Source organism: Tamandua tetradactyla, chromosome 13 (genome assembly GCF_023851605.1).
Source record: "Tamandua tetradactyla isolate mTamTet1 chromosome 13, mTamTet1.pri, whole genome shotgun sequence".
Classification (NCBI taxonomy): Eukaryota; Metazoa; Chordata; class Mammalia; order Pilosa; family Myrmecophagidae; genus Tamandua; species Tamandua tetradactyla.
In genome coordinates, this window is record NC_135339.1 from 66074581 (window position 1) to 66095401 (window position 20821).

Sequence of the window (20821 nt, forward strand, 5' to 3'; positions counted from 1 at the left end):
AATGACTTACAGACCTTTACTCCTCGCCATAAGCCCTCCGTAGGGTATGGAAATTAAGGCTCGGAGAGGTTCCCGCCTGAGGTCACAGAGCTGAGAAGCTCTGGCTCCAAGGCCGAAGCTCCCAACCATCACAGTACTCCTCTCACTGCAGCTCGGATCCTCTTGAGAAATAGTCCACTCTCAGCAACCCTGACTACTCAGCTTTAACTTTTTTTTTTTTTTTTTTTTAGCGTTTTTCAGTGTATGATATAACATATATACAAAGCAAAGAAAGAAAAAGGCAGTAATTTTCAGAGCCCTCTTCAACAAGTAGTTACAGGGTAGATCCCAGAGTTTGTCATGGGCTATCATACCATCCTCTCAGTTTTTTCCTTCTAGCTGCTCCAGAATATAGGAGGCTAGAAAGAATAAATATACATATATATCACCACAATCGACTTTTTTTGTGGAAAACAACATATACACAAAAACAGATTTAATCTCAAATTTTCCCAGATCCAGAATTCAGGTAACGACTGCTGGCACAACCAACAGGGTCCTGGCCACAGGGGTAACGCCACCAAAGCGGGGGGGCTGACAGGATCTGGGGTTTGGAGGGCAAATGGTGACCCCGCGCAAGGACGGTCCACACCTCGCCTGCGGCCGGCGCAGTCCAGCGGCTCAGAGCAGCTAGTGCGCAGTGCCGAACGCGCGTGCGCGGGGCCAGAGGGGCCGCCCGCACGCGGGCATGCGGGCGCGCGGGCCGGCGCACGTCGGCGGAATCGGCGGCGCGCGCTCCAGGCCGAGGCTGTGTAGGCTGGGTAGGGAGCTGGGCGGCTGCGCCCCAGAGAAGAGGTGACGCGGGAGCAGGCGGCCGCGGCGACCTCCAGCTCGCGGCCTGAGCGGGAGAGCTCGCCTTCTCGGCTGCCCATCTCAGAGGCCGCGGGCCTTTACAGTCGCCAAGAGTGGCCGCCGCCCCTGGAGACTCGCCGTGACACGGGCCTAAGTCGCGGCGGCCGCAGACGTCCCAACGGCTTGGACCCCAGTCCCGGTCGGGCTGGGCCGGGTAGAGACGAGCGTCGGGGCAGGTGCCGCCCCAGTGGACAGTTCGGGGGTGAGGAGCCCAGTCGGGCTGCCCCCGCGGACCCGGCTGCGGGAGGGACCGTCCTCTCCTCCTACCCCCTCCCCCTTCCCCTGCGCCGGAGCTCGCGTCGCTGCCCCGCCTTCCCCCGGAGCCGAGCGGCGGGAGCCGGGAGATTTTGTGTTCGTTGCCGTCGCCGCGGCCGCTGCCGCTAGACTCGCGCGAGAGAGGAGGGAGGAGAAACTTTGCCTTTCATTGTTGTTTTTAGTCCTTAAGTGCAAGGAACTCTGTTGGAAGGAAAAATGTCCTTCTTCAATTTCCGTAAGATCTTCAAGTTGGGGAGCGAGAGGAAGAAGAAGCAGTACGAACATGTGAAGAGGGACCTGAACCCCGAGGAGTTTTGGGAAATTATAGGGGAGTTGGGCGACGGAGCCTTCGGGAAAGTGTACAAGGTAAGAAGGAGAAAACGGGAAGTTGCACTTCTTAGATAAAACAGCCACTACGGGAGTGGCACGAGCGCTTCTCGCTCCCCTTGTCCCTTTCCTGTCTTTTTTTTTTTTTTTTTAACTTTGTAAGCACACACTGAAACTTTATTTAGATTATTATCCAAGGAATGGCTAAGACAGTAGGGTTTTATGTTGAACAAAATGGGGCCTTTAAATAGTGGTTAAATAGTCAAGGTTATACAGTCTACTCTATCCAGATTTTAAAGGAGATGAGGGTATTCTTTAATTTAAAAGTAGTACCTCTTAAGTATTTTAAAGTAAAAAAACTCATTCTACTTTCCCGCGTTTTATAATATTTATCTACTAACTGGTTACATTCGTATGCATTCTTACACTAAAACAGTTCCTTTTTTTAGAGTACACGGCATCTATTCGATTGCATCTGTAGCGAATATAGCTGGTCTTTCTTTTGGGATGAGAACAAAATGATTGTTACTTGCGCATTATTCTTGAGTTGATTGCTTGACAATGTATTATAAAATGGAATGAAAATTCTGATAGAAAATTTTCAGAAGAAAACCTACATCTGGTAATAGTTTCTAAATATATAGTAAACATTGTTAAAACACATATATACGCCCGTATTTATATGTATGTATTTCAATAAAAAGGGTTGGGTTTTCAACCTGAAGTTATTTACATTAACTATTTTCTTCTGTGGAGCATAAAAATGATGTTATAGGTGTGTTTTCACCTCAAACGGTGAGGTTTTTATGAAACACAGTTTAAGAAGGACTCATAGGAGTCCCTAGGAGTGAAAAATATGTTTATACAGGATTTTGCAGTTTTTTTTCCTTTAGACTTTTTATTTTGAAATAATTTCAAACTTGCAAACCCCATACAGAGAACTCCACCATGCGCCCCCATACCCACATCCACAAATTTTAACATTTTGCCATGTTTGTATCATAATATCAGTCTATTTTCTGCACAATGTATGTTATATGCATTGTGCTCCTTGAACATATGATATTTCCATGTACATTTCCTAAGAAGGAGGGATATTCCTTTGTGTAACCACCCTATGAACAGTTAATCAAGTTTGAGAAATTTAACATTGACCTAAAATCTATATTCCAATAATGTTCTTCAAGTCATTTCTTTTGCATTATTAGATCCTGACCAGGATCACATACTGCATTTAATTGTCATTGTCTCTTTAGTTGCCCTTTTAGGACTGCAATTTTTAAGTATTTTCATATAATTTGGCCCTGACAAAAGTCCTGTGAGGTAGGCAGGTGAACAGTGTTATCCACATTTCACAGATTACACTGAGACTCAGAGTTGTTTATTTCAAAGTCACAAGAGTCAGAGCTTAACATTTGAACTCAGGTCTTCTGACCCCTATTTAGTGTCATCTTTTATTTTAACATCCCTGCTTTGTAAGTACTGTCATATTTCTGTCTTTGCTTTGTCTCAAGTGAAGCATTTCACTCACACCCACAGTTCTCAAGCTCTGCTTAACTGTTGTGTCTAATTTACCCAGGCTGAAATATTCACTCCTGTATACTTTCAAAACATATAGTTCACACGGCTAGTATAGAGCTTGTCACATGTGTTAAGTTTGTGTAAGATGACCAGAGGCCAAAACCCTAATATACATTTAGGTACATCTATTGCCTGACATACAGTGTGTGTGTGTGTGTGTATGTATATAAATGTAAAAGGGCAACTAAAGAGACAGTGACAATTAAATGCAGTATGTGATCCTGGTCAGGATCTAATTATGCAGGAGAAAAGATTCGAAGGACATTATTGGAACATCTGAAAACTTGGAATATAGATTTTATATCAGTGTTAAATTTCTCGAACTTGATTAACTGTTCATAGGGTGGTTACACAAAGAAATATCCTCCTGAGGAAATGTACATGGAAATATTATATGTTCAAGGAGCACAATGTATGCAGAAAACAGGTTGCTAGTATGATACAAAATATACGTGTTTGTTGAAATGAAAGAGTATGTTACCTACATGCGGATGCTGTTTAAGCTATGATATGCTATAGAAGTTGACAAGGTTTAGTGTTTGCGTGGAGGGTAGACTGATGTGTTTCAGCAAGAGCTTCCTGGGTAGCCAACTATATGGCAATGAGGGCTTTTATTATAGTGGGAAGATCACTCATGGAGTTTTAGTCTTGACTGTCACAAACCAGGTTTGTGGGCTTGGACAAAACACTTATCTGGACCTCAGTTTTCTTAGTGTAAAAATCATAGAATTCCCTAAATGTTTTTAGATTCCTTCACCCATTAGCATTCTATGAGTATGAAGTTAGCTAGAAAAGGCAAAAATAAATCCTTAGGGCATTTGGAATCCTGTAGTTGAGAGGTAGGTGATTATGGTCAGTTTTCATGGTGTAAATATCTCGTTTTATGGACTAGAAACAGCCATTTATTATGAGCACTGGCTCTGGAGTCACAACACAACTTGACTTACTAACAGCCTGTGACCTTGAGGAAGTTACTTAATTGTTCTCTGCCTTACTTTTCTCTTCAGTAAAACCTACTCCTCAGTTAAGTGAGGATTAAAAGTGATAAAATATATAAGGCAAATAGAAAGAGCTAAGTAAATGGTAGACATTACACTGTTGCTTGTTTTAGAGCTCAGAGAAGTAAGATATGGGTTGGTTCAGGAAAAGGGAATAAGAAGATAGTTAACCCTTTAGATTATGTAAACATATATGTTAATTCTCTGTCATTTAATTCTTGTGACTCTTTCTAAATAGTATGCTTCTTCCTAGTTGAAAATTTTCTGAAAAACAGACTTACTTCAAGTGGTTGAACACAACAAAATTGTGCCAAGGGTTATTTCTGTGAGCTTGGTAATTGTGTTTTAGTGTGATAATTTGAAGAACATAGTTTCTTGGCAGTGTTTCTTTTTCATTTCACTAGCTTGTGCTTCCAAGGAATAGGCTGAGAGCTTTTTTAAAAAGAAAATTTAAACTTACCTAAATTGTTTTGTCTTTTTCCTAAAATTTTTTGTTTTCAAGGTTCTCTAGACCTTTTACATTTATGAACTTCCTTCTTTATGGGGGAAAAAAGCTATCAAATCTTAACATTTGTATGTTCTTCTGTAGAAAACTATTAGTTAACTTGATTCTATCATTTGTATATAGAATCAGCAGTTTTACAGAGATTAAATTGCAAATAACTGCTTCTATTCACCCCAGCACTACATTAACTCTAACAAAGTTACTTTCTTGCCTGAAAAATCTTTAATTTTCTCTTTTAAATATAGTAGTATTTAATATATAAATGAAGATATGCAATATCCCTCGCAATTTTTTATCTTTGCATTTCTATTACTTTTAACAGGATGACCTGAAATTATATATTGGATTTCATTTCTAGAAAACTGGTTTGACTGTTAAACCAATTGAAGCTGAATTCCTGGCTGTGTGCTGGATGAGAGTGATTCTTTTTATGACAACTGAAGGGCATGCTGCCTTTTAAATAGTACATATGTAGTATCAAAAAAGTTACATAACACATATATGTACATTTAGCAAATAATAATAAAGTGAACTTGTATTAACCATCCAGTATAAGGAATTTTGCCAACACCCCATCTTCCTTTCTGAATCCAACCCTCTTTCTTCCCCTAAAGAAGGCTACTATCTTCTCTTTTAAGTTGTTAATTTCTTTGCTTTTCATAATACTTTACTGTCTAGGTATGTAACACTAAACAGTATAAATTTAGTTTCATATGCACTTGAACTTTATATGATGGAATCACTTTTTCTTTCTTTTTCTTTTTTGGTGGATATATGGTCTGGGAATCGAGCCTGGGTCTCCCGCACAGAAGGTGAGCTTTCTACCACTGAACCATCTGTGCACCCTTTGAAATTTTTTTCTATTTGCATGGGCAGGCACCAGGAATCAAACCCAGGTCTCCAGCATGGCAGGCAAGAAGTGTGCCTGCTGAGCCACCATGGCCCTCACTTTTGAAATCATTTTTGAGTGTTTTCTTTTGTGTCTTGCCTCTTTCAAAGTCAGTGTTTGTGAGGTTCATCTTTGTTAATATCTATAACTATAATTAGTTCATTTTCATAGTTGTATAATATTCCATTATTTGATCATGTCACCATTATTTACTATTTCTATTGTTATTGAATAAATTGATTGTTTCCAGTTTTTGGCTACACGCAATGCTTGTGCATATGTGCATAGATTTCTGTAACACTTAACCCAGGAGTGTATTTGCTGAGTTATAGGCTATGTTTATCTTTAATTTTACTATGTTAATGCCAATCTAATTATGCCAATTTACACTACCACTAACATTGTATGAGCTTTTGCTTGCTCTGCATCCTTGCCAACATTTGGTATTATCAGAGTTTTGAAATTTTGACAGTCTCATGTTGTGTTATGTTTCTCATTGTGTTTTTGTCTTTCTCTGATTACTAATAATTATTTTCATGTTTATTGGTAATTTGGATTTCTTCTTTTATGTTCAAGTCTCTTGTCCATTTTTCTTTTGGATTCCTTATTCTTATTTATTTGAGTATATGTATTCTGGATTTTAACCATTTGCTGCTTATGGTTATTGCAAATATATCCTTTTTCTGTTGCTTGTCTTTTCAGTTTCTTCATGGTATCTGTTTCTGAACAGGAAGTTCTCTATTTTAATGTGGTCCAATTTGTCAGTCTTTTCCTATATAGTTAATCCTATTTGTGTTTTATTTAAGATATTCCTAACTGAGGTCATGAAGATAATCTCCTTTGTCATCTTCTAAAAGCATTATGTCTTTGCCTTTTATGTTTGGATCTATAATCTATCTAGAGTAGAATTTTATATGTTAAGAGGTAGGACTGCAATTTCATTTTTTTTTTTTTAACCACATTAATACCCAAATGCCCCTGCACTGTTCATTGAGGAAAAAAAAATTCCCCATTGCTCTACAGTGCCCTATCATATAAAGCGTTGGGATTCCGCAGGAATTGAGTATTGATCCTCTTCACTATTTTTATCATAGCAGAGCCTACTTCTCTCATGGCTTCAATTACCATCTCAATGAAAATTTCCATGTCTTCCCCTGGACCTCCCTTTAGAATTTCAGACACACATATCCATCTCTCTATTACGATTTCTATGTGGATGTCTTACAGAAACTTTGAATAACTTGTCCAAAACGTGATGAACTTATGCCCCAGGTTTGTACTTCTCTGTTCCTATTCAGTAATTCCCACCTCCATCTCCCAATTGCATAGGCCAAAGCCTGGGTCTGCTTAATACCTCTCTCTGCTTTACCCACCAAACTCAATTATTACCAAGACCTGTTGTTCTACCTATGAAACATTTTTTTAATCTATCTTCTTCTCTGTTTAATGTTACTATACTAGTCAAAACTGTTATTTTCTTTTATCCAGACTCCTGCAACAATATTTTACAGCTTCATATAAATATAATCATAGGTGTATTCTTTTGAGTATGGCTTCTTTTACTTACTATTATATGTGTGAGTTTTATCCGTGTTGTATACAGCAGTAATTTGATCTTTTTTTGTTCTACAATTTTACTATTTTATAAAATACCACGATTCATTCTGTTATTGATGGACATTTGGATTGTTTCCACTTTTTGTATACTAAGAATAGGACTGTTATGAATATTCTTGTACAGGTCTGTGTTGCAAATATGCATTCATTTCTATTGGATATGTAGCTAGGAAAGGGATTTCTGGGTCAGAGGGGTATATGTATTTTCAGCTTCAGAAGATTCTGCCAATCTTCCAAAGTGATTGTATCACTTTACACCCCCATCAGCAGGGTATGGGAGTATTTCCAGTTGCTTTATATCCTCACTAACACTTAGTATTGTTATTAATATTATTATTAGTATTTTATGTTAGCCATTCTGGTGAGTATGATTTTGATTTGTATTTTTCTGATGACTAATGAAGTTGAACACCTTAACTGTTCTTATTGGATATTTGGGTATCATCTTTTGTGGTATTCCTGTTTTCTTTCATCCATTAAAAAAAATAGCTTTGTTGAGGAATAATTTACATACTACGGTATTCACCCATTTTAAGTGTGTAGTTTAATGAGTTTGAGTGAATTTGCATGGTGGTATTACCATTACAGTCAAGTTTGAGAGTTCTTCTCTCACCTCCAAAAGATCTCTCCTGTCCGTTCACAGTCAGTTCCCATTCCTATACTCGGTCCCAGGCAATCATTAATTTGCTGACTTTATAATTTTGTTTTTATTTTTCCTAGAAATTTCACATAATGGAAACATAAAATATGTATTCTTGTATGTCTGGTCTTTTTTCATTTAGCATAGGGTTTTCCAGTTTCGGTGCTATGGACATTTTGGACTGGATAATTTGCTTTTTGTGGAGTGCGCTCCTGTATATGGTAGAACAATTAGCAGCATCCCTGGCCTCAATCCACTAGATGCCACTAGCACTACGCCCGCCCCCCACACCCTCTGTCAAGCAAAAATGCTTAGTCATATGTCTCCTGGAAGGTGCAAAATTGCCTGTGGTTGAGAACCACTGATTTTGGGGTTCATCTTTGTTATTCCTTTGCCCATTAAAAAAATATTGGTTTATTTATTTTGTCCTTAATGATTTGTAGACTATGAATCCATTGTCTGCAATGTGGATTCATTTTTGTTTAATTCTTTTTCTTTCTGACACCTAGAAGCTTTTTAAAAATAAAAAATAATTTATTAGAAAACAATGGAAATAAATGAAATAAAGGACTTTTTAGGTAAATATGACAGACTGAACAAACCCACTAATTTTGTACAGTGAAAACCTCAGTAAAAACCATTATTTCTTAGAGTTTTAATATTTTTACATATAAGTTCTGCGTTTTCTTGTTAAATTTTTGCCTTGATATTTTGTATTTTTTTGTTTGCCGTTTTGATTGGGATATTTCTTCCCATTATGTTTTGCAATTATTGTTTAAGTGTAGGAAAGCTAGTCATTACTGTTATTTATATGATTTCTCAACTTTACTGAATTCTCTTGTTTATGCTTTCCCCAGCATTTCGTAATACATCTTTTCAGCTCTTTAGTTGAGTGAATAATATAGCAAATATCCATATATCAACTACCTAGATTCTACAGTTAATATTTTGCAGTATTTGATTTATTACACATATGTCCATCTATTATCCATTTATCCATTCATTATCTCTTGTTTCTGTGTTTCCATCTGTTCTCTTGAAGTTTTTCCCCTTTATTCAAATATTCTTTTTTTTCCTCACTGATCTAATTATGTTGAGTAATCCTTCCCGAACAATTTAAAATAATCTGATAATGAAATGCTTGAGATTTTAGTGAATTATTTTATAATATATTATTCTGGTTGAATAAAAGCCTTTTAAACTTTTCTTCTTGTTTTTCATCAGGAAAGTATTGTCTGTGAGCTAGCATAGACTTTCAGATATGTGAAGTATCACTATATTCCCATTTCTTTGTAAATCTGTGTTTAAGTTTACACAGTTTTTTTCCCAAGTAAATATCAAAAGCAGTTCTTTTTTAAAAATTTTTTTTCATTGTAGTAAGGAGTTAATTTTTAAAAATTTTTTATTGATACAGCAGTGTACAAGCACATACATTGTTAACATATAAACATTCCATACATGGTGTGCAATCAGTGGCTCACAATATCAAGGGAGTTAATTTTTTTTTGACTTTTTTATTGTATAATATAACGTATATACAAAGCAAAGAAATAAAAAAGCAATAGTTTTCAAAGTTCTCTTCAAAAAGTGGTTACAGGATAGATCCCAGAGTTTGTCATGGGTTACCATATGATCCTCTCATATTTTTCTTTCTAGCTGCTCTAGAACATAGGAGGCTAGAGGGCTTAAATACTTCTTTTTCATCACAATCGACTTATTTTTTCCTTCCTTTTTTGTGAACAGTAACATATATACAAAAAAGCTATAAATTTCAAAGCACAGAACCATAATTAGTTGTAGAACGTATTTCAGACTTTGACATGGGTTACAGTTTCACAATTTTAGGTTTTTACTTCTAGCTGCTCTAAAATACTGGAGACTAAAAGAGATATCAATTTAATGATTCAGCATTCATATTCATTTGTTAAGTCTTATCTCTATGTATAATTCCACCATCACCTTTAATCTTTCCATACCTCTCTTTGGGATTGTTTGGGCTATTGCAATGCTAAATTTTTGATATTACAAGGGTCTGTCATTAATGTGGGGTAGGGAGATGAAACTATCAGATGTTCTGGAGAGGTTGGGCCCTCTAGGTTTCAGGACTTATCTGGACCAGGGACCCTTCTGGAGGTTGTAGGTTTCTGGAAAGTTACTCTAGTGCCTGAAACTCTTGTGGAATCTTATATATTGCCCTATGTGTTCTTTAGGATTGGCTAGAATAGTCCTGATTGGGGGTTGGCAGGTTATGACAGGTAGCAAGGTCTACCTGAAGCTTGCGTAAGAGCAACCTCCAGAGTAGCCTCTCGACTATTTGGACTCTCTTTGCCACTGATACTTTATTAATTGCACTTCTTTTCCCCATTTTGGTCAGGATGTAATTGTTGCTCCCACGGTGCCAGGTCTGGATTCATCCCTGTGAGTCTCCCTGTGAGTCCTCTCCCACATCACCAGGGAGACTTTCACCCCTGGATGTCATGAAAGGAGTTAATTTTTATTTTACCATATGGAATCTATGCCAGGAGACACACTGCTCAAATATAAGATGCTGTTCCTATGAAATGTTGCATCTTTATTATAAGATCTATTACATTTTTGTGCTAAATGAGAACTGAAATTGCTTTGAAATTTCAAAACAGATTTTAATGTAAATACTAATCTGTATTCCAGCAAATTTTCTTCTTTTCTAAAGATGATTTGTTTTCGAAAGTAGTTTTAAAGTGGCTAACCTCATCTCAAGGATTTTGGGGAAATGTCAAGACCTATACTAACACTTTACATTCATATGTTTCTTATTAAAATAGCTTTCTGTTTTTTAACTGTAAGAATAGATCCACAGAATGTACATATGGAGAATGAAAACATTATATTATTCTTTCTTGTTCTTTTATTTTATTTTATAAAATCATCAACTTTTCTAGTTTACCAGCTCACTAGTTCAAATTAGAGCTGAAGTATTAGTTTTTTTTTTTTTTTTTTTTAAATACTTTTAAACTTACAGGACAGTTGCCAAAAGTAATACAAATCGCATACAGAGAACTCCACTGTACCCCTATCCCCCCAGATATCCAGATGCACCAATTGTATCATTTTGCCACATTTGCTCTGTGGTTCCTTCTGCCTATATATCAGTCTGTCAATCCATCTGTCTATTCATCTATCTGGCTATCAGTCCATTTTCTGAACACATGACCCCTTTGAAGATTTAATGTGCCATGTATACTTCCTTAGAACAGGGATATTCATTTATGTATCCACCTGAAGTGCAGTTATAAAGCTTAAGAAATTTAGTATTGTTAAAGAGTTTACAGTCTGTGTTCTAATTTTTTTATATGTCTCAATAATGTCCTTTTGAGCCTTACTTCCTTGCTTGTTAGATCCTATCCATGATCATGTATTGCCTTTAGTTATCATTGTCTCTTTAGTTGCTCTCTCTCTTTTTCAAAAAAATTTCTGTTGTGGGAACAGGTATACTACATAAACTTTACCATCTCACCTACTCCCAAACATACCATTCAGTGGGATTAATTACATTCACCAGGTTATGGCAGCCTCACCGTCTTCCATTACTAAACTTACCCATCTTCCCAAACGGAAACCTTAACATTTTACATTAATTCCCTATTTCCTGTGTCTTTTACCCCTAGCAACCTATATTCTCATTTCTGTCTCTATGAGCTTACCTATTCTCCGCTATTTTCTTTGTTGTTACCGTGGAGATTAAATTTAACATCTCAAATCAATAACAATCTTATTTACCTTGATACCAGCTTAACTCAATAGTAGACACAAGCTATGTTCCTATACCTCACCATCCCCTGCCTTTATGTAGTTCTTGTCAAAAATTACGTGTTTATAAGTCTCATACTACTGATTTCTTATTACATTTTATACATTGCTTTTAGATCCTGTATGAAGTAAAAAATGGAGTTACAAGCAAAAATTATAGTAGTACTGACATTTTTATTTACCCCTGCCATTACCCTTACTGGAGGTCCTTATTTCTTCATGTGGTTATGACCTATTGTCTTTTCCTTTCAATCTGCAGAGCTCTCTTTAACATCTCTGATGAGGGCTGGTCTAGTGGTGATACTCTCTCAGCATTTGTTTATCTGGGGGTATATTAGTCTGTCCCTCATCTTTTTTCTTTTTTTTCTTTGGCGTGGGCAGGCACCAGGAGTCAAATCCGGGTCTCCGGCATGGCAGGCAAGAATTCTGCCTACTGAGCCACCGTCACACCACCCTGTCCCTTGTTTTTGAAAGACAGTTTGGCCAGATAAAGAATTCTTGGTTGGCAGTTTTTGCTTTCAGTACTTTAAATATGTTATCCCACTGCCTCCTTGTTTCCATGGTTTCTGGTGAGAAATTGGCACTCACTCATATTGAGGTTCCCTTGCACGTGACATGTTTCTTTTCTATTGTGACTTTCAGAATTCTCTCTTTATCTTTGGTATTTGACAGTTTGATTATGATATGCTCTGACATGGGTCTGTTTGGGTTTATCCTGTTAGTTGAGTGTCTTTGATATGTACGCTTATATCTTTCGTTACATTTGGGAAGTTTTCAGTCATTATGTCTTGGAATATTCCCTATGCCCCTTTTTCTTCTTCTAGGACTCCCACAGTGCATATATTAGTGTGTCTGCAGGATCCTCAGGCTCTGTTTCTTTCTTTATTCTTTCTTCCTTCTGCTTCTCAGTCTGGATGATTTCAATTGTCTTATCTTCAGATTCATTGATTCTTTCTTCTGCCATCTCCAATATTCTATTGAACCCTTCTAGGGAATTTTCAGTTTCTGTTCCTGTAACCTTCAGCTCAGTTTGGTTACCTTTCATAATTTCCATCTTTCTCTTGTGTTCATCTGTCATTTTCCTGATTTCCTTCATTTCTTTGTGTATGTTTTCCTTTAGTTCTCCAAGCATATTTAGGACCATTTTTTAAAAAGTTTTTGTCTGGTATGTCCCAGGTCTTGTCCTCCTGGTTGATGGTTTCTAATGCTGTAATTTTCTCCTTTGCTTGGGCCATTTCTTCTTTTCTTTGTATGCTTTGTAATCTTTTGTTGAAACCTGCCATTTTGATTTTTCAGTACATAATTACTGGAATTTAGACTCTGAAGTATCTGTTCCTTAAAATTGAATCCAGCTAGTGATATGACAGAGTTTTCTTGAATGCCAAGAGGTAACAAAAAAACAAAGGACAAAAGAAAACACCTTTCCCAATCTTTGCAGATTTCATTGCTCGAATGAAAGGGTTATTCATAGAGCAAGTTTAGAGGATAGCTTGAGGCCAAAGCATGGGGGCTGATCCTTTCTGTGTATGCTGTTCATCTTGCATCTTCTCTTGGGTATGTGCATGTGATCCTGTGAATTCCCCCATTTACACACTTCTGAATGTCCTCTTTTCCTGAGGAAACAGTTTCCTCACAGTCCTGGACACTGCACTATATGTCCTACAGCCACATTTGCCCTAACCAACCACTTGACTATCTCCCACAGCATTCTTTACGGGAGCTAGTGAGCTCCTTCAGCACATAAGGCAAATTCTGGAATGGCAAGTTCCTGAGGCCACCACCAGATTGGGCCAGGCATACATGCTCCCAGTTATGTACTTGAGGTTTATTCATCTCTCTTTGGAACCAGGATCAGGGATCAGTACTGCGGGCCTTGGCTGGTTCTGTGCAAATATGGTGAGAGATTGAGCAGGGGCCTGCCAGGTCACCATGAGGATCCTGCCTCTTTAATTTGTCCTTTTTTTTTCTTTTAATTCCATGTTAGCCTTGTTACTGCAATCCTTTATCTGTTGTATGGAGCTTTGAGAAAGATGTTTCTGCCAGTTCTTAAGGTTGCTGAAAGCTTCCGTAGGGTGTGGAGCCCTGAAGCATATCAGTCTGCCATCTTGATTGGGGCAGGAACTATACTATTTTCCTGGAATATCACTTTTTTGAGTATTTGCTTTAGAAAGGGAATGTATTTGAATCTTTTCTTTCTTTTTTGTTAGTTATATTATTACTTGAAAAGTGTAAGCAAAGTTTATTTTTAATTCTTTGGATACTGTCTTTATAGCATCACAATTAAAAAAAATAAAGTAGAAATCAGGTTATTTGGCTTTACTTTTCCTTATAAAGCAGATATATTTTATTTCTAGTACTGGGTTTTATGGAATTTATAATGTAGCTAGGTCACTTGAAATTTAAAGCTCTCTGTTATGTCTTACTAGTATTCATTGATGAAGTAATATTGCATAATTCATTTCAGGATAACCTGCCAAAATTTCCAAAAGAATTGGCCATGAAGCCAACATACCATATTTAATTTTGGATCTATAAATAATCTTGGTAGGGACATTTGGATTTGCTGCCCCCCTTTATTATTAGTGTGTGCCCTGATAGAGATGAAATAATATCTTCCCTCATTACTAATGAGGTTGAGTTCCTTTGTATAGACATTTTAAATTTTAATAGTGTCTAGTTTATCAACTTTTTCCTGTGTGGGTAAGTGCTTTTTGTCTTAAGGAATCTTTCTCCATCCAAGGTGATGAAAATGTTTTTATACATTATCTTAAATTTATAGTGTTGTCTTCTACATTAGGTCTGTAATTTAACTGGTGTTAAATTTTGTTTATAGTGTAAGGTAGGGAGGGGTTCAGTTTGATTTTTGCTTTGTATATATCCAGTTGTTTTAGCATCATTTACTGAAAATGAGAAGACTGTCCTTTCTTCACTACTTTGCAGTGCCTCCATCATAAATCCATATGCACATGGTATGTTTCTGTGATATTCGTTATATCAGTAGGATAAATTCCTAGAAGTAGAATTGATAGATAAAAATAAACGATCATTTATTAATGCTTCCTCTCAAATTACTCTGGAACCTTGTACAAATTTCTTTTTAAATTAATTTTCAGTTATACAAAGGAGAATATCTATTTATTGGAAAATACATATGGTTTTCTTTGATCATTAATTACCCCCGGTTTTCTTCTCTCCTTTCCCTAGATGTAACTATTATCTGTGTTACGTATATCTTTCCAGATATTCTTCTGTGTTTTCTTTTAACCCATATTTTACATATTTTACCCATATTTAAACACCCTAACTGTGGGTGTTTCTGGGTCTTTACATTTGTTCCTGAGCCCTTTCCACTGTTAGCTGTTATACTTTTACAAGAGTATTTGTTTTTAGTTATTATACTGTTAAAAGGATATTTATTTTTAAATAGGCAATAAGAATATCTGTTTATTTCATTTTCCATTTATTTGATTTCTGGAGAGGTTGCACATTTAAAATATAATCTAATTACTTAGTTAGAATTTGTTTTGAGTTGATTTGAAAGTGCTTTTATGTACTATGGAAGTTAACACTATCAAACATGTAGCAGGTATTGACTGCTACTGCTAGTTTATGGTGGGTTTTTTTTTTTTTTTTTTCTTTTTGCATGGCAGACTCTGGGAATTGAACCCAGGTCTCTGGCATGGCAGGCAAGAATTCTGCCACTGAGCCAGTCCGCACTGCCGTGGTGTTTTTTTGATAGAAAGACATAATGTTCCTTATTATATATAATTTGTGAATGTACTACTTTGCTCTTTTTTTCTTTTGTGCATAGAAAAGCTTTCTGTACCCAGAATTTAAATAAATATTTATCTGTATTGTCTTCCAGACTTTTTAAATCGTTCAATTAAAAATAATTTTACTTATAATTTATCTAAATTTACTTTTTCTGTGGATTATAAGAGGCTTTATTTCTTCCAAAAAATGTATTTTATCCATTTACACAAATTGAAATATTATTTTGAAAATATAGCAGAGTATAAAGAAGAATATTAAAATGACCCATAATTCCACTGTTCGGTAACTTTTATTAGCAATTTTTAGAAGTCATAATATTCTATATAGTTAGGAAATTTGAATGGTACAAAAAATGGTAAAACAAACAATAAAAGCCTTTCCCACCAGAGCTTTTACCCAAAAATCAACTACTATAACAATATCTTGTATTTCCTTTAAGGTAAAATTTTATACATATAGTTATATATATGAAGGCTACTTGTAATATATATATAATATATATATGTACACTCAAACATATTCATGCAAATATGCAAAAGAATTCAGCTTTTTATTGAGTTGATAACATAATCATGCAGAAAAACAGCTTCAAATAACTTGTAGTGTTCTAATGGGATATATTCTAAGGGTAAAAATCTTGGCAAATAATTCTTGAACCTTATTTAGTAGATTTGTTACTAGTAGTTGTATTAATGTGACAATTCTAAAAATATTTTGTATAGCTCATACAATGGAGCAAATGAGCGAATTTATTGATGCTCCCCGGAAGCGTATTTCTTACTGTGGGAGAAAGGAATTACAGACTTGGAATGGGGGAGAAGGGATGTTGATAACTGAGTTGGAGGTTTCAGATTGAACTCATGATTTAAAATATATGCATTATATATATACATATTATATGTGTGTGTGTATGTATATATTATAAATGTGTGTGTATATATATATTCCTATCCCTCTCCTCTGAAAGGTGTAGAAATAATAATAGCTAGCACTGCTAGTTCTTGGTTTCTAAACACCATTTCCTACTAAAAGGAGCTAAAGCTTGGTTGAAATGTTTTGTTCCAGGTCTGATGCAGGGAAAGTACAAAAATTATGAAATTGAAAAATAAAAGTCTCCCTACCGGTCATTTTTTTCCCCCAAAGGAACCTGGAATATCTTGAACTAGAAAGCATAGGCATACTCAAAAACTAATGGTGACATGGCACAGGACACAGGATAGTTTCAGCAACAAAAGTATCAACAAAAAGGTACCCTAATAGAAGAATGCAAGCTAACTGATATATAAAGATTGATAAAATTAGAAAAGGCACTGTTTTGTAGCCATACTGTTAATAATTCAGGGAAGGATTATCAATGGATGCTAAAAGCATTATGTGAAAGGCTGTTGAGGAACAGATATATACTATTTTAGAGTGTCACACTACAAATTACTCATTAGTTACAAAGAAAAAGATTACCTTCACAGTATAGAGATCTGGTGCTGTTCTTTACTCAATACTTAATATTACTTGGTGCCTTATTTCTCCCATCTGTAGTTCACATAGGTTTTATAAGGGTGGTGCATAGTTATTAAGCTTGTTTCCATCTCCAAACCGACCATTTTTTTCTTTATTAGGGAAGTTACAGAAAAATCATGTATAAAATACAGAATCCCCATCTATCACCCTATTATTAACACCTTGCATTAGTGTGGTACATTTGTTACAGTTCATGAAAACATTTTAACAATTGTGCTATTAACCATAGTCCATGGTGTACATTAGGATTCTCTGTTTGTGTTGTGTGGTCCTATGTTTTTGGTTCTTTTGGGTTTTTTTGTGGGGGGAGGAGGGGTGGTTCATGGTCCAGGAATCGAACCCAGGTTTCTTGCATGGAAGGTGAGCATTCTAACACTGAACCACTTGGGCACCTGTTCTTTTGTTTTTTAAATTTTTATGCTAGTGACATATATATAACCTAAATTTTCCTCTTTTAACCACATTCAAATATATAATTTCAGTGTGTTAATTACATTCATAATCGCCATCACCATCATCCATACCAAAACTTTTCCATCAGCCTAATTAGAAACCATACAGTTTAAGCATTAACTCCCATTCCCTGCCCTTCCCTTGGCCCCTGTTCTCATTTCTGACTTCGCAAACCACATCTCTGCTTTGTCAGTTCATGTTTTGATTTCACAAGCAGGGGGTGCTAGAAGAAGATTCCAAGAAGGAGGAGGAAGAAAGTACTTGTACATTTATTTCTCTTTGCTTCCTGTGGGATCCCCATCTGTTTTTCTGTTATTCTGAGCATCACTCTGTTGACAGTTCTTTACTATGGCAACAGCGGTTCCTTTAACAGCAATTGAATCCAGTTTGTGGTTTTTCCAATACTCATTTTGTGTTTGGTTATGATCGGATGTTCTTTATAATGAACAATTAGGGTCTTCAGTCTTATCTAGAGGAAGAATACCTTTAATCTCTGAACTTTGAGAGCAAATCATGCACATCAACAAAATCAATCCCAGTGATTATTGACTGTGATTGAATTCCTCTCCCTCTTTATCTTCAAGTTTTTTCTGGCTTTTTGATTCCTTTTGTGTTTATCCTATATTTCTTTGCCTTCTCCTTTTGATTGACTAAATATTCATATATGTGTGTGTGTATATATATATATATAAGTCATACATATTTTCTGTGTTGGTCTTTCTATTTCTAGGTGAGAATTTCATTAAAACATTTTTCATTATTAAAGTATTATATCAGAAAATATAGAAAAGTAAAAAGAAAATAAATGAAAATTATTCTTATTCTCACCACCTAGGAAATAATTATTAGCATTTTTATGTTTTCTTCCACTATATTTTCAGTGCTCAGTTTTTAAAGCGTTGTAATCATACTGCATAATCAACTTTATTCCTTGCTTATTTTATTCTTTCATATCATGGCATTTGCTTTTAGTCTAATTCTTAGAACTTTTTTCCACAAGTCCTAATTCTTTTAATTATAGACCATAAAATAGGAATATGGTCATTTCAGATTTAGAATTTTAATCAGGCAAATTTTAAAAGAAAATGCTTTGGGTGGGCCACAGTGGCTCAGCGGGCAGAGTTCTCACCTGCCACACTTGAGACATGGATTTGATTCCTGCTCCCTGCTTGTGTAAAAAAAAAAAAAAGATTAAAAGAAAATGCTTTTATCTAGTTGAAAAAGACCTTTCTGGGCCTTAGTTTTCCATCTAATGTTATTAACCTCATTTGGCATATTCACTTTTGGTGGGTATGAGAGTAAATCAGTAATCTTGTTTTGTTGAGTAATTAAATACATATTTCATTTTTAAGATGTAATTGATGTTAGAGTTATATATTTGAATGTGAAAAATAAGGGCAATATAAAAGGATATAATTCTCACCCTATCTCATTTAGAACATGAAACCAGTGCAGAAAATTCAGATGTCTCAAGTTTCTCTGAAGCCCCTGTTTATTTATGTAAAAAGACCAAGCTTTATTGATGATTTATTAAAATAAAAACAGTGATGTTAAGTTATTATGATTGATCTTTGAAAACTTTTTATCAATTGAGATTATATTATTTCTTTATATTAATATCTGGATATTTGTTATTCCATTCTTGTTTTTAATCAGTGTTTGCTAAGTCTTAACATGAAGAATTTTCATGCTTCTAGGTATTAGCTAGGTGATAGGTGCTTTTAAATACTTTAATCTCTTATATTCTTTTAAAGAATAATTTCACACATTTATCAATATTGATTTCAGTTTTGATTTTTAGAGTTCTTTCTGTAGGACCGTATTCTGTTAAGTAATCAAGTTACTTTCAATTAGTAGCTTAGGAGGCACTATACTTTCTAAAGTAAATATTGTTACTTATATTAAATCAAATGGTACCAGTGTTGGTTTAGTCAGAATATCCAGGAGAATGGAATAGCAGAATGTGGATTTTAAGGAATTTTAGAGATTTTCTAGTGCTAGTTATCACCCCCCCTACCCCGGCCCCCTTCATACCATTTCATTCAAAAGTAAAAACTCTAAAATCTTTCAGGGCATCAGCAGAAGCAGGGAATCATTTGAACCTGATGGCTTTAACTCTATCCACAATATCCTCAGTCTCTTACTAGTGACCATATTTTATAGTGTTCCCCTCTAAGGATGGATTCCCTCTAGTCTCTCTTTCCAGGGTGTTATATTAAAATGGAGGGAGAAGAGCTTATCTCTCACTGGCTTATTTCCTCTTAAGATTGACTAATGAAGATGAGTTCTAATTATTATTGACTTAACTGTAATATCTTCCTTAGGAAGACAAGCTTAATACCATAGTTCATCATTTATAAGGCAGGCTTTGGTTTTGTTTTGTTTGTTTGTTTGTTTTTTAATACTTTTAACATTCCCGAAATTGGGATATCCTTTTTTTGTTCAATCACTGCTATTATACAATTGCTTGTGGTCATGTGGTGGTCGTGAAATAGCTGTCATTGCCTGTGCATAGTGAACTTAGATACATCCCTTGTGTTCAACAGTTGCAACCCCTTGATGTTTCAGTCAGTATACTCTTTAAGGAGTTTTGAAAAAGAATGTGAGTCCTAGTTGTAATCTAAAAATATTCTGTTAGCACCTTCTGTTAAGATCAAGAAAGTATCAGCCTTATAACTTGCAAAATGGAAGTCAGAGGCCTCAAAGAAAATCTTGGAGAGAGTAATGAAATACTTTTTTTTTTATTAATTAAAAAAAAAATTAACTAACAGCATTTAGAAATCATTCCATTCTACATATGCAATCAGTAATTCTTAATATCATCACATAGATGTATGATCATCATTTCTTAGTACATTTGCATCGATTTAGAAAAAGAAATAACAAGATAACAGAAAAAGAAATAAAATGATAATATATAGAAAAAATAAAAATATATATAAAAAAACAAAACAAACAAACAAAAAACTATAGCTCAGATGCAGCTTCATTCAGTGTTTTAACATAATTACATTACAATTAGGTAGTATTGTGCTGTCCATTTTTGAGTTTTTGTATCCGGTCCTGTTGCACAGTCTGTATCCCTTCAGCTCCAATTACCCATTATCCTACCCTATTTCTAACTCCTGGTGGTCTCTGTTACCAATGACATATTCCAAGTTTATTCTCTAATGTTGGTTCACATCAGTGGGACCATACAGTATTTGTCCTTTAGTTTTTGGCTAGTCTCACTCAGCATAATGTTCTCTAGGTCCATCCATGTTATTACATGCTTCATAAGTTTATCCTGTCTTAAAGCTGCATAATATTCCATCGTATGTATATACCACAGTTTGTTTAGCCACTCGTCTGTTGATGGACATTTTGGCTGTTTCCATCTCTTTGCAATTGTGAATAATGCTGGTATAAACATTGGTGTGCAAATGTCCGTTTGTGTCTTTGCCCTTAAGTCCTTTGAGTAGATACCTAGCAATGGTATTGCTGGGTCGTATGGCAATTCTATATTCAGTTTTTTGAGGAACCGCCAAACTGCCTTCCACACTGGTTGCACCATTTGACATTCCCACCAACAGTGGATAAGTGTG

General features: G+C 35.6%; 1 protein-coding gene across 2 annotated transcripts in view; it reads left to right on the forward strand.

Moving 5' to 3' along the window:
• Positions 1 to 773: 773 nt before the first annotated feature.
• Positions 774 to 20821, forward strand: part of SLK (STE20 like kinase) — a 57450-nt gene continuing 37402 nt past the window's right edge. For both annotated transcript variants that reach the window (XM_077125934.1, XM_077125936.1), the window contains exon 1: positions 774 to 1512. In XM_077125934.1, coding sequence (XP_076982049.1) covers positions 1363 to 1512 — 150 coding nt within the window. In that variant the 5' untranslated portion in view covers positions 774 to 1362. The remainder of the gene's footprint in view (positions 1513 to 20821) is intronic.